Genomic DNA, 14,344 nt, shown 5'->3' with positions numbered 1-14,344 from the left:
CAGCGGCCCCGCCTGGCGTGACCGAGCCTCTCCATCACAGCCCTCGCCATTGGCTCAATTCGAACTTCAGGCGGCTCTGATTGGAAGGCGTCCTCGCAGGCTATTTTTAGCAGGGTATATAAGACGCGGGCCGCCGCGCGCCGGAGGAGTCGGCGCTGGGAGGTGCAGGCCGAGCGGCTCAGTGAGCCTGCGGCCGGCCGAGGGAGCCGCTCCTCCCGTCCCCGGTCCGCGTCCCATCCCCCGGTCCCCGTGCCCCGGTCCCCGTGCCCCGGTCCCCGGGTCGGGCCTCGGCCCACCGCTCAGGCCGGCAGTCCCGTCCCCGCCCCCCCGGCCCCCCCCGCGGTGCTCGGCCCTCAGGCCCCGTCCCGGTCGTTAGACCGGCCGTTCCCGTCCCGTCTCCCGAGCCGGTCACTTCGGCCCCGTCCCCTGCCCCCCGGCAGAGGGGCTCAGTGCGCCGCGGCCGGGCCGAGGGGAGCCGGGCGGGCCCCCTCGTCCCTGTCCCCTTCTGTCCGCCCTCGGGGCCGCGCTGCTCCCCTCGTTCTTCCTCTGCTCCGTCCCTTCTGTCCCTCCCCCTCCGAACTCGGGGACTCCCTGCGCCCCGGCCCGCTCTGTTGCCCTCCGATCGCCTCCACCTGCTCTGACCGTCTCTGTCCCCTGTCAGCCCTCTGCTCCCCATCCTCTTCTGCCCACCCACCTTCCTCTGTCCCCCCAACCCTGCCCGCCTCCATCCAGCCTCTGCGCTACTCCTCCTCTGCCCCCCATACTCTCCTGTCGCCCTCCATCTTCCTCTGTCCCCCAGTCCCCCTCTGTCCGTCCGCCTCTGATTCCGGAGCCACCCGCCCCCCTCTGTACCCTGTGTCCCCCTTTGTCGTCCTCCACCCCCCCACTCTCCTCTGCCCCCCCATCCCCCTCAGACCTCAGGCCCACAGGGCTGGTGACCCCTGGAGCGGGAGGACAGAGCCAGTGTGTGGTGAGGGACCTGACAAGCTGGGAGTGAATCTGAGTCTCTCCTTCCCACTCCCTCAGGCACACACACCTGTGTGCCTCGGAAACCTGCCTGAACTGCAGGAAAAGGGTCAGAAAGGCCTGGGAGAGTGATGTTGGATCCGCTGGCTTTTGAGTGGGGTACTTTAGGTTGAAGTGCAGGTTTTAGAATTTTGATCTTCAAAAAAGAGATGCCTTATAACTTGTTCTCGGTGGGGTCCCAAGCCTAGCACAGCGTCCGTACCAGCATCCATACTGTACTTATTAAAAATGCAGTTTTCGGGGTCCAGCCCCCAAACCTACAGAATCTGAAGCTGGGTTGACGCCACCCGGGCCCGGACTGTCCCGGCCATTGTGTGTGAACAGCCCCCTCCCGGGTAAATCTGTTGCCCACTGCAGTTTTGCCAACCAGGGATCGAGAACTTAAAAGTGTCCATTTACTTGTTACCTACTGTACAACGGCCCTCATCCTAAGAAGACTGAGAGGCTACGTCTAATTGGGAGGAATCTGTTTATCTAGGGGAGCTGCAATCTCAAAGAACCCTCGGCAAGGTTAACAACTAAGCTTTTCCTCTGAATGTGCAAACCATTTAAATTAGGATGGTGCTGACATTCAACGTGTTTTTTTTCCCCATATGAATTATGTCCTAAAATATGCCATAATGTTCATTTTCAAGAAAAATGCCAAGACCACAAAGAATGTGCATTTTAAAATTCAAAATGGAAAACTGAATTATAACTAGTAGTTTCATTTTTATCTCAAGATAGAGTTTAATGAACATCCTTTCGAAGTTTTTAAAAATGTAGCACGGAAAAGGGTTTTGAGAGGATTTTGTGTGTTAGATTTTCACAGATTAGAGCAGACTAGAATATACCAGGATTATGACCCTGTAAGATTCTAGGCTGGGACCTTTGTTTGGGAATCCAAAGTCAGAAAATGTTACTGGCTCCTCGTACTTAACATAGTCTGTGAAGATGATCCACAATTCAAATCAATACAAATTATCATTGGCCTGTGTTTATGTCATTTTGCCCCAGAAACAAAGAGGATATCTAGCCTTCTGTAGGTGAGATATGTTCCTTGGGTCAGAGATGGTTTGGCCTTGAACCACCCACAGGCTGAGCTAACCTGGTGACCAGCAGCTGGTCATATTTGGGATATGGTTGCAAGAGTGTGGTTTTGCTGGGGATAGGATTTTCTCAGTAATTAGCAGCCATTGCCAAAGGAAGCAAGAATCCGGGGAATATACAAGTGACCAAAGCCAGCATCCCGGCATATGGAGGAAAGTCAGGGGAAGGGAGGGGAGTCCTCCCCAAGTCCACAGAAGGGAACGGCTCTGTGCAATGCATACGGGTGTCCCGGTTATGGTGCTCTACGTACCTTTTGGACAATTAACTATTCGTGGTTTTAATAATTTTCCTTATCTGCATTCCTACGCAATGTAGATTTGTCCCTGTCTCTTGCATGCACTGACAAATACTTAGAAGATTGTATAGTTTATTTTTAAAATAGTGAACCTAATTGGACATGATACAGATACACTCAAAATGGTAATTTTCAGGGAAAAAAAAATGGTATAAGAACAGGATACATAGACTGGTTTTCAAAGAGAAGAAGCTCTGTGGCCTCCCACTGCACCGGTGAGCCATCCAGCTCCTGTTATTCATATTCACGTCCCGTGACTGGCCAGGTATTTGGGACTCTCCTACGTTTACAAAATAGGCACAGCTCCCTGTGGCGGGGGAGGCGGGAAATATATAGGAATATATAGGAGGGGAGCTATCTTAAAACAGGCATTTCTGCTCCTGGTAGAGGCAGCTATTTGGTGGGGAATCAGTGTTAGCCTCCTATGAGAAAAGTCTGCGTGGGATCTGAGTTATACTAGTCACATCTGATTTCTAAAAAGATGAGCACAGAAGAATCAGAGAAGGCCAGAGTCATTCGGGTGGGGGGTGGGGGGAAGTGTGGCATGGTGTTTAGATGTGTGGCCTTGGTCACATCCTTTAAATAGGAGACGAAAATGTCTGTTAGAATCAGTTTGGTAGAATTGAAAGATGAGGCGTTAAAACCCCTGGTTTATGACAGATAGTCATTTCATAAATTGAAGGCAGTATTTCAATTATTCAACATACAGTCATCTCTTCAGTTTGCTGTAGATATTTGTTTTATAAACCCCCTCCTCCCCACACACACTTTTTAAAAAAATTGGTGAGTGAATGTAGACAGTACGATGAAATCACCTACGCAGATCGCATAGCCAATCAGAGGCAAAGTTGGGCCCACAGTGAGGTCCAGTAACCAGAAGAGCTTCTTTGGGGCACTTGGATGGCTCAGTCCGTTAAGCGTCCGACTCTTGGTTTCGGCTCCGGTTGTGATCTCAGGGTTGTGGGATTGAGCCCCACATCGGGCTCCATGCTCAGAGGGGAGTCTGCTTGAGATTTTTTTCCCCTCTCCCTCTGCCCTCCCCACTCTCTAAAATAAATAAAATCTTAAAAAAAAAAAAAAAAAAAAAGCGCCTCTCTGGCCCACCCAGCCCACACTGCAAATTCTCCCTCCCTCCCACCCCTTCTCGCTCTCCAAGCTGTGGAGAGAAAATCCTAAACTCTAGTTGGTGAGCATGACCCTTGTTCTTCTCCATCTCCCTCTGCTCATCTGTTCCTTCAGTGGTCACACCGCCCACCATCTTCAGAGGCTCAGGACCCTTCTCTGTGGCCACCCCGGGCTCTTCACATTCCGGGATGTTCGAGGAGTCTGACCCCATAGCAACCCCGTGCTGATTCCTCACCTCCCCCCACCCCCACCCACGCCCTCCTCCATTTTCCTCTCTGGTCACACTTGGGTCACACTCAGACATTTCATACCACTAAGTTCTCTCTACCACATTTAGAAAAACACAGTTTAAGATAAAGTTGGCTTTTTAAACCTAACTTTCAGCTTAAAGATAAATGGGATGATATATAGGCTTTTGGTACTTTTGATCCTTCCTATTCTTCTGGATAATTCAGGTAGGGCTCTTAAGAGGAGTCTAATGAAGGCCGATCCAAGGATCATTCCAACAACGGAGAAGATGCTCTGTTGGGCAAGAAGCTGCTTTTGTTTCATTTTGATTTTGGTGTTATTACCAAAATGCTGATTACTGTATGCCATTAAGGTATAGATTTGCTTCTTAAATAACTATTACTGCTGAGAAGAGCTGATAAGGAAAGTTCTCTATTGATAGTTTTTAATAGATTTCCAACTTACGTTATCAACATATGGAATATGCTCAGTGCTCTGGCCGTGAGGCCTCTGGGGCATCAAAGGGGGAGAATTTATACATATCTAAGAATTTATACACATCTTTGTCCTAGTGGCCCTCTTTTTAAAATATCGTAATGAACTCTGGGATATTTGATGACAGTGGGAAAATATGTTGCTATCAAAGTTTTATAGAAAGGAATGAAAAAAGGAGAAGAGAATCAGTCCACACTCGGTAAGTATGTTCCCTGTGTCAGGTACTGCGCTGAACCTTTTCCATGTGGTGCCCACAGGACCCCGTGAAGTAGGTGTTACAATCGACAGTTGAAAAAACAAATTTAAAGCTCAGAGAATGCGTGCCATCCACTCTGTGGCAGGGGAAGTGTTTTAATCCTGGTCTTCCTCATTTGCACAGACAGCCTACAGCTCACCTGTCCAGGTCTTGTCAAGCAAGAGCCTCACACGGGACTGGGTGGGAGGAGCCTGTGGCTGACGGAGCTCTAAGGTGTCCTAGGGACCCCTGACCAGCACCACCCCCTCCTCCTGAGCGCATGCTGAGGCGCTAGGCTACCCACCCTTTCTGTCACCTGACTTCAAGTTAATCAAAAGGGAGATTATCTTGGGTGGGCCTGACCTAAAGGAATGTCCTTTAAAAGGAGGTGAGCTCAAAGAGGCCATTCAAGACACAGACGCTCAGAAATTCGACGTGGAAGGGAACATCCCTGGTCTGATAAAGGGACCTGGGATGCCTGTCCTGCCCAGCAGTAGCTGCTGGGCTTCTCAGTGAGCTCTGGGCTCACAGTGAGAGCAGGGTGTGTTTTCAGTTCTGATCTAACTGCTCTCTCAAGCGGCCCCAGAGCTTGGTTTTCTCCATGGGGCTGCATCTTTCCCCTGCGCAGCCAGACTTTCTTGCACCTGTCAGAGGAGCGTTGGTAGGTGGGAGAGTCTGGCCCTCTCCTGGCAAGAGAATTCTGCTTCCTGGCCTGTAGGACCCGGCTCCTGCATCTGCCCCAGCTCTGAAAGGCTTTCGCTTCCTTTGAGGCAAGGGTCCGGGAGTATGCATGGGGTTTCATGCTTCCTTCCCACTTGGGGGTGCGGGGCACGTGGGGAGAGTGGAGGGGTGTCTTTGCTTTCCCGCCCTGTGCACCCATCTGTCTTGTGAGCACCTGGTGGGGGCCTGTGGAAAGAGTTTGCGGGTCAGCCTGTGTCTCAGGCTCCCGTTTTTATTCCAGACTGTCTGTCCTGCCAGCCCACACTTAGGCATTAGCAAATTATTACCGTATCACTCTTTTCTCCCATGGCGGCTGCCTCTTCCTACTTTGCCAAGGGTGAATCAGTGTGGGGCGGGACTTCTCCTCGGTGCGTCTTGACACCTTTGAGACACCTGAGGACACATATGGTGGGGGGCAGACTTTGGCCCAATCTCACATCTTATACAAAATCAATTTGAGACAGATTATAGAGTAAATGAAGGACTAACCTATAAAGCTTCCAGAAGAAAACATAGGAGAAAATCATCATGACATAAGGGTAGGCAAAGCCTTCTTGGACAGAATACAGAAAGCCATACCATAAGGAAAAAAATATGTTTTTCTGATTTACAGATTAGACTTCACCAAATTTAAAACTTCACCAAAAGATACCACTAAGAAAATTAATAGACAAGTCACAGACTGAGGGAAAATATTCTCAAAACATATATCTAGTGTTGAACAGGTATCCAAGGTACATACAAGTCAATAATAAATTTTTTTTGAAAAAGTAAAAAATAGAAATGAGCAGATACATAATGGCTAATAAGCACATAAAAACATGTTCAACATTATTTGTCATCAGAGAAATGTAAAATAAAACCCACTAGAATAGCTAAAGTTAAGAAGACCCAGGACACTAAGAGCTGGTGAAGATGTGTGGGGGGCGACCAGAACTTTCCTACACTATTGGTGGAGGTGTGAAATGCTGGCCATTTTTAATAAAGCCAAACATATGCCTACTCTATGACTCAGCTCCTTCATCTTCTAGGCATTTAGTTAAAAGCACTGAAAGAACATGTTCACAAATTTGTGCAAGATCATTCATGGCAGTTTAGCCATAATGGTCAAAAACTGGAAACTGCCCAGTTGTCTGTGAGCAGGAGAGGTGGTATTTCCTTATAGTTGGTACTACTCATCGCTATGTGCAGCAACATGAATGTATCTCAGAAAGAGTACGCTGAGTGAGAGAAGCCTTGCACATAGGAATACCTACTGAGAGAATACCTACATTAAGTTCTAGACAAGGTAAAACTGATGTTTGGTTGACTTTGGCAGTCAGGGGTGCTGACAGACACCTGGACAGTTTCCAGTTTTTGACCATGTGATGATGGTGATGGTGGTGATGATGGTGGTGATGGTGATGATGATGGTGATGGTGATGATGATGATGGTGATGGTGGTGATGATGGTGATGGTGATGATGATGGTGATGGTGGTGATGATGGTGGTGATGATGGTGATGATGGTGATGGTGGTGATGATGGTGATGATGGTGATGAATGTGATGATGGTGGTGATGGTGGTGATGATGGTGATGAATGTGATGATGGTGGTGATGATGGTGATGATGATGGTGATGATGGTGATGATGATGGTGATGGTGGTGATGATGGTGGTGATGATGGTGATTATGGTGATGGTGGTGATGATGGTGATGAATGTGATGATGGTGGTGATGGTGGTGATGATGATGGTGATGATGGTGATGAATGTGATGATGGTGGTGATGATGGTGATGATGGTGATGAATGTGATGATGGTGGTGATGGTGGTGATGATGGTGATGATGGTGGTGATGGTGGTGATGATGGTGATGGTGATGATGATGGTGGATGGGGATGAATGGTGGTGATTATTGACCTGTTCTATCTGGATATAGGTGTGTGGTTGCACAGGCGATTGCATTCGTTTGAACTGATCCAATGTTACATTTAAGCCTTGTGGATTTAACTTCCTGTAAATTTTGCTTCCCCCCACCAAAATAAAGAACTGTATACAAATATTGAACTCTGGCTAACTACGATGTGCAGGCTGCAGAGGGGAAGTATATTAAGGTGTGCAGTGTGCTTTGAAACAGAGAAAGAATGAGAGGCACGAGAGAGACAGAAAGGAGGAATGTGCTATACTGATTTAAAGCACATAATGAGTCGGGCACCTGGGTGGCTCAGTTGGTTAAGCGACTGCCTTCGGCTCAGGTCATGATCCTGGAGTCCCAGGATCGAGTCCCACATCGGGCTCCCTGCTCGGCAGGGAGTCTGCTTCTCCCTCTGACCCTCCCCCCTCTCATGTGCTCTCTCTCATTCTCTCTTTCTCAAATAAATAAATAAAATCTTAAAAAAAAAAGCACATAATGAGTCAGAATATGAAATTAATGTTTGTTTATCCTGTATTAGTTTCCCTCGGGTGCTGCAACAAATCACCACAGACACAACTGAAGTTTATTCTCTCACAATTCTGGAGGCCATGAGTCTGAACAAAGGTGTTACAGGGCCACGCTCCCTCTGGAAGCTCTGGGGGAGGACACTTCCTCGTCCCCTGTGTCGTCTGGTGGCCTCTGGCTTCCTTGGCTTGTGGCCGCATCACTGCCCTTTCCCCTTCCTGGTTACACAGCTGCCTCCTCTTCTGTCTCAAATCTCCATCCTTGTTTACTTGTAAGAACAGATATCCTTGGCTTTAGGGCCGAGTCACATAATTCAGGATGAGTCCCTTAATTTAATTACATCTGCCAAGGCCCATTTTCCAAATAAGATCATACTCCTAGATTCCAGGGATTTGATGAGGACATCTTTTGGAAGGTCATTTTTTGCACCCTGTGAAAAGAATGTAAATTCACTTGTATTAAATAATACTTATGGCACTAGAATAATGGGATATGACAAACGCCACCTAGTTTCCTACATTATCAACAGTAAACATTTTTGTACAATAGAGCATATGTTACTTAACATTTCAGAGATTTTTTAAGATAATATGATCACTTTTAGGGCTTGCTTATTTCATTCCTGTTCAAAACTAGTATCATCAGTTATCAGGGGCACAAGTCTTAACGTCCCCGTTAAGAACCTGATTGATGGAGTATTGATACAAACCAACAAGGGACAGAAACTCAGGTTGCTTTTCTTCAAGAATTTAATCACTTCAAATTGAGGGCTGTTGGTCCAGGGTCCAGAGCTGCTACTCTACTAAGGCAGAGCAGAACAGATTTTCCAGCCTGTTTCAGAGATACACAAAGATTTATCTGGGCCTGTGAAAATGGCTAGGTCTTGGTCCCTTCGTCAGATGGGTAAGAGATTAGGGAGAAGGCCCCTTTCTTCCCTCATTCCAGTATCAAGTCAGCAGCCCCAAGGAGGTGCCAGGAGGCACACCCTGCCGGGGGAAGGAGAGGAGACATTGATTTTGGCTGCTTCCTGGGGATGGTCTTGAAGGGTGGTGACAGAGAGCGCCAGGAGGGAGGGCCTGATGAGCAGCCCCCGAGGTAATGCGACCAGGAGCCAGGATGGCACTCTGGCTTGTAGAGAAGAGGATCTGGGGAGGTGAGGCTGGAGGGCACGGGCAGAATGTTTCCTGCCTCTCATTGCCAAGGAAATCGTGGCAGGAGTGTGGAGCATGATTTGGAAGAACAAGTGGATGACAGGCAAGAGGTGAGAAAGGTCTCGGTAGTGACTCTAAGCACTAAGCAGCTCTCCTCAGAGGCTGAATCAGCACAGCTGGACCCCAGAGCACTGCTAAGTGTTCTGCATGGATTATCCGCTTCAGTCTTCACGACCACCCCACCACCGCCACGGTAAATCGAAAGGAAACAGAGACACAAGAGATTCTACACCTTGTTTGAAGTCATCCAGCTGGGAGTAAGGAAACACAATCTTTCCTATGCACTTGGCAGTACGACCCTCTGAGATCAATGTTTTTGTTATCTCGTTTCATAGATCTGGAAGCTAAGGTGAGGAGAGGCAGGTCACTTGCCTGAGGTAACCTGGCTGAGAGCAGCAGATCCAAGTGGAAACAGGGGAGTGAGTAGACTGCAGGAATATTCCTGAGCTCGCAGCTCAAGCTCTGCGGCCTTGGGTCAAAGGAACAGCGTTGGGGTTGGAGCTGGGGCAGGCGGAGCCCAGCCCGAAGGCACGACCACCACCCTGTGTGCCTGTAGCCGTGGAAACCCAGAGAAAAGACTGCAGGTTTGCTTCTGAGGAACATCACCAGGATTTCGTAGCAGGGAGGTGAGGTTCGGGGTGGTGAGCTATGGGGTCTACACATCAGCCTTTAGGGCTTGGTTGCTCCCTTGGACCTGGCTGCCACAGCTCTGCATGGTCACATCCCGTGTCACTGTCTCCTCCAAGTTCCTCCTGATTTGGGCAGCCGGGTGTGTCCCACCTTGCAATACCTGAGAGCCCTCTGTAACTGTCCCCTGCATGTTCTTGGAGAGTCCGCCCAAATGCACCCCTGAGAAGACCTCCCCAGCACCCCATCAATATGCTCAGCACCTTGTCATGCCCTCTGTCCCCTCTGCACTCATGGCCTTGGGCGGTGATTGTGGCTCGCTGTGCTGTCATTCTCCCCAAGGTCTGTGAGCTCCCCACGAGGGGCACTGACTTCCACGTCCACATCTCACTGTCATGGCGGACAGGGTTTATGGCTCGGCTCAGAAATGCAACTCCGTTCACTCTCTGTGAGATGGTGCCTTGGAGGCAAGTTTGCCGAGTTTACCTGTCGAGAGGTGTACTGTTGTCTTGCGCCCCAGCCAGTCATGAATGTTGCTTCACCCTAGGAGACCGCCAGCTTCCAAGGAGTAATAATGAGTACTGCTGTCCTTCTTCACTCTGCAGATGTCAGTAGGCACTCATCTTAAGAGAATTTTCTAGAGGCAGTGATGTTGCCTACTCACTCTATGTATGAGGCAGCCTCTAAAAATTGAGATTCAGAGCTAGAGTTTACAAGAGGACACAAAGAAAAGGGAAGATCGCCAGAAATTAATGATTGACGCATTTGGTCTAAATCCAAAGCCTGTCATTGAGCCTTAAATTGTTAAGAAAAAAAAAAAAAGAGAGAGAGAGAGAGAACATAAAAAACTTACAGTTGAGTACAAGGATTGCAGACTGGCGATTACAAGTAAGATTAAAGTCTGCTGTCGTAAATTAAATAAGGTAGGATTATGTTTGCAGGTGAACACCTTCAATCTTATTTTCACCTACTGTGTTCTAAATAAAAAGGAACTGCCAACAGTGCCTGCTAAAAACTTAGCAGTCACTAAAAATTTCCCCAGGAAATTAAATTTCATAAGCAGGTAATGATATAGATGGTCTTCAGGTATTGAGCCCCTGCAAATACATAGTACGCAAATAAGCAAATAACCCTGCTCATACTTGCAGGATGGCTACCCCGTCTTTCCGTGCCACTCATGGCCTTAGCTGTTGGCTTATGCCTTTGTCTCCTTCCTCTAACAGGCTGAACAAAGAGGGTACTCATTCTTTTCTCATAACTAGCTCTTAGCATAAGGCCTGATCTAGCAGCCATTCAGTGAATACTCTAAGCGCCTGTCCGTGTCTGTATGGATAAGGTTAATGATGTCACTTCAAAGTATTTTCTAATTTTAGTAAATGAAGATAAAATTGGTTCTCTAATTTTACTTCACTCTTCTCCCCTCTTTTTGCCCATCCAGAAATTCAAACAAAGGATGGCTCCTTTTATCCTAAAGAAGTCATAGTTGGTTTTATGTCCTAAATTGCTTTTCACTTAGGAGCTACCTATGTGAGTTGCAGTCCTGAATAAATGCAGATCCACGGGATAAATTACAGGCTGACTCAGAAATATTTTTAAAAATGGTATTTTATTGTTTGCTGGAGAAATTGAAGGAAGAAAAAATAAAATGAAGTCCTGGACAGGGTGACCCTCTAGGTGACAAACGGCCAGTCTTGCTGCACCTGGCTGTTCCTGGGCTGTGTCGCTCTTGGTGGATTCCCTTTTCTCTTCTTTTCTGTGTTTATTCCTTAGTTTTTCTGGAGTACATCCTCCAGTAACTTCTTGGTTCTTCTCACATGGCTGGGGATACCTGTGTATACCTGTGGTCTTCTAGCATTTTCCATTTCTAGGGATGTTTCCAGGGACATCTCTTCTGGTAGCAGTTCTTTCCAGGACTCTAAGGGACAAATCATTTAGGATAAGTGGGCGGGGAGCTCCCACAGGCTGTGTGTTTACCCCATGACGGACATTGTCTGAAATATTTGCTCTAGTGTCTTTGGGAAGGGAGAGGTCTGATGTCTTTCTGGAATGTAAGTGCCTGTGCTCTAAGGGGATGGGTGGCACAGGGGAACCTAGATTGAGGTTTTCACTGGTGCACTACCCCATAGATAGGACTTCAGTTGTTTCTCCTGTCCTCCACCCACTTCTCACCCCCACACCCATCTGTGTGTCACTCTGGTTCAGACACCTATGTGGTTCAGTTGGGTGCGCTGACACTCGCCTTGTCTGAAACCCACTTCCAGCGTATTCTAGGCTGTAGACGTCTCCCCCTGATACTTTGTTCCACTCACTGTTGCCGAATTGTATTCTAGGCCCGTCTTGAGATCTCCTCTATATCTCCCTATTCGATCCCTGTTACCTATTTGTTGTTGTAATGGTGCATTTTTATTTCAAAGGTGTCTAGAGAGAGAATGGGGTCAAAATTATGGGTCTGGACTGTTGGCTTAAACCAAACGGAGTGAATTTCATTTAAAAAATAAGTTTAACCACCCACAATAATAATCATGGTTATGTTTTTTCTTACTCTGCCAATGATAGACATCTGTCTTCTTTCCGTTTTCATGTACTGGGTTTTATAAAACTTGATAAGCCCAAGATGTAAGCGGGGGGCGGGGGGAGGGCGGGGAGAGAGAAAGTGAGCACATGAGCAGGGGGAGGAGAGAGAAAAACACAAAGAAAGGATGAAAAGAAACGTGGCACCTTTAACCATGCTTGCTTGGTATTTCAGAAAGAACCCAAAACGAACTTCCCATAACAAGAGGAACCACATTGAGAACTTGGCAAATCCATATGTGGGCCAAATTTTTGTGACACTTTTCTCTGAAAAGAGAAGTCTCCCTAATAAAGGTGATCTCCAACTTAGTTCAGTGCAGAAGGTCGTCTAGCCTTCCTTCTGTGCAACTGTCTCATTTCCATGAAATGTTCACATTTTCAGATGAGTCACAAATCTTTATCATCTATGGTAACCCCTTTCTATTGTATGGATGCAAAAACATCCCAAGCACTCAGAGAAAATTCTATTTGGTTTCTGAGTGTTTGCTCTTTTTTGGGCATCTTTCTATGCCTTCGGGATACAGCAGTGTCCAAAATTACCTCCCCACCCAGCTCATGTTCTGTTGGAGGGACAGCAGGTAAACAAGTAATAACTCAGGTGATGACAGATGCCATGAAGGCGGTGGGGTGGGAAGTGATGAGCAGGGGGAGTTAGTGAATGCTGTCTTAGGATGGTTCTTGGATGAGGTGCATTTGTGCCAAGAGAGGGGTAAGGTGGGGGGATGAAAGGAAGGCATAGCGGTATCTGGCAGGAAGTGCATGCAGAAGGAATAATCAAGTGACAATCATTCCTCTTCCGCCATGATTTTAAAAGGTAGGGCGCCTGGGTGGCTCAGTTGGTTAAGCGACTGCCTTCGGCTCAGGTCATGATCCTGGAGTCCTGGAGTCGAGTCCCGCATCGGGCTCCCTGCTCAGCGGGGGGTCTGCTTCTCCCTCTGCCCTCTTCCCTCTCGTGCTCTCTGTCTCTCATTGTCTCTCTCTCAAATAAATAAATAAAATCTTTAAAAAAATAAAAGGTATTTAAGGATTTCCTATCGCTGTTGGTACTTCTTTATGTATTAATTGCCTTTTTTGTTTGTTTGTTTGTTAGACAATGTTTGTTCTTAGGCAATCTCAGGTATAAACTTCTAGAGGTCATGACAACCTACACGAAACTTTTTGGAGGAAATCAGTACTTTAAAACTTATTGTAAGTATGTGCATGGAAAGTCTTCCGTTTGAATATGTTGCAAGACTCTTTGAATCTAATGTAGGAAACCAGGTCAACCACCGCCCAGGGATGATGAGACCATTTCAAAAGCCCCTCAGCTGTCCAGCCAGTATGACATCTCTGTTTTATGGTTTTTTGATCTGATAAGGAGCCTAGAACACTGTGAGTCACATGCGGGGGTTGGTTCTAGAGGAACCAGAATCCCAAGCACTTCAGCCTCCTACCTGGAATGTTCTCCAAGATTTATTTCGTGTGGCACCCAAACTGCCAAGAGTGGAACAAACATGAACTGGCTTCTGAGTAACAGTGTTTGCTTGGGCCATATGCACAACTGGGGCATTCGCACAACTGGGCAATTTACACAACTGGGTCATTTGCACAACTGGGCCTTTTGCACAACTGGGCTCTTTGCACGGCTGTAGCTGGAGGTGCTTCTTTTCTGTCTTGGTAAGTGATCCTTTGCATTCTCTCAGAGTCAGGGGACACATACTAAGAAAGCTTGCAGCTCTGAGTCCCATGTCTCACACAAACCCTGGGCAGCTTGGTGGGCTACACCACATTCCCCAAATCCAGAAGTGACAGTGGGTTGCATGGATTAGCCTGACACCGAGGCACTTGCCCACTTCACCCTTCCCAGTGTCCTCGACACCTGTGAAGGGCTCTGCGGGGCGTTGCCTGAGATGAGAGATTTCAGCATCCGTCCCCAGAGATGGGATAGTAACAGCAAGGGGCTTAGTGATTTCCCGCTCCCTATTTGTTATTGAAGAATTTGGAAGCCAGCCTGGGTGACCTGGGATCCATAACCTCTAATAACATATCCCTCGTCTATGGAGTTTAAACACACAATGTTGATTTTACTTCATTTGACCTCCTTGAGGGTCATGGCGAGGGTCTGCTCTTGGAGACAACTGGCAGCTTGACTCAACTCCTCTGCATGGCCGTTACCTTTGCCTGGCTGGCTGGGGGTTACAAGAGATACTGTTCGCTTAGCCCACAGCTCTAGACACAGCTCTGTTTAAGGTACGGTGACAAATCCAGCCTGACTCCCAGGCAGATTCCGCAGATACTAAACGTGGGGTAACATTTACCA

The 14,344-nt window shown here is 47.6% G+C and overlaps 1 protein-coding gene across 1 annotated transcript in view; it reads left to right on the top strand.

The window, feature by feature from the left end:
* Nucleotides 1–14,344, top strand: part of LOC135364301 (translation initiation factor IF-2) — a 29,965-nt gene that overhangs the window by 406 nt on the left and 15,215 nt on the right. Inside the window, exons 2-4 of the mRNA XM_064590302.1 lie at nucleotides 41–2,675; nucleotides 9,183–9,473; nucleotides 13,136–13,233. Of these exons, the coding sequence (XP_064446372.1) occupies nucleotides 41–1,098 (1,058 nt within the window). The 3' untranslated portion in view covers nucleotides 1,099–2,675; nucleotides 9,183–9,473; nucleotides 13,136–13,233. The remainder of the gene's footprint in view (nucleotides 1–40; nucleotides 2,676–9,182; nucleotides 9,474–13,135; nucleotides 13,234–14,344) is intronic.

Source organism: Mirounga angustirostris, unplaced genomic scaffold (assembly GCF_029215605.1).
Source record: "Mirounga angustirostris isolate CCGP_5_RB_7025 unplaced genomic scaffold, mMirAng1.0.hap1 SCAF_5, whole genome shotgun sequence".
In the NCBI taxonomy this organism is placed as follows: domain Eukaryota; kingdom Metazoa; phylum Chordata; class Mammalia; order Carnivora; family Phocidae; genus Mirounga; species Mirounga angustirostris.
Note: the sequence above shows the minus strand (reverse complement) of the source record. Positions and strands in the feature narration are given on the sequence as shown.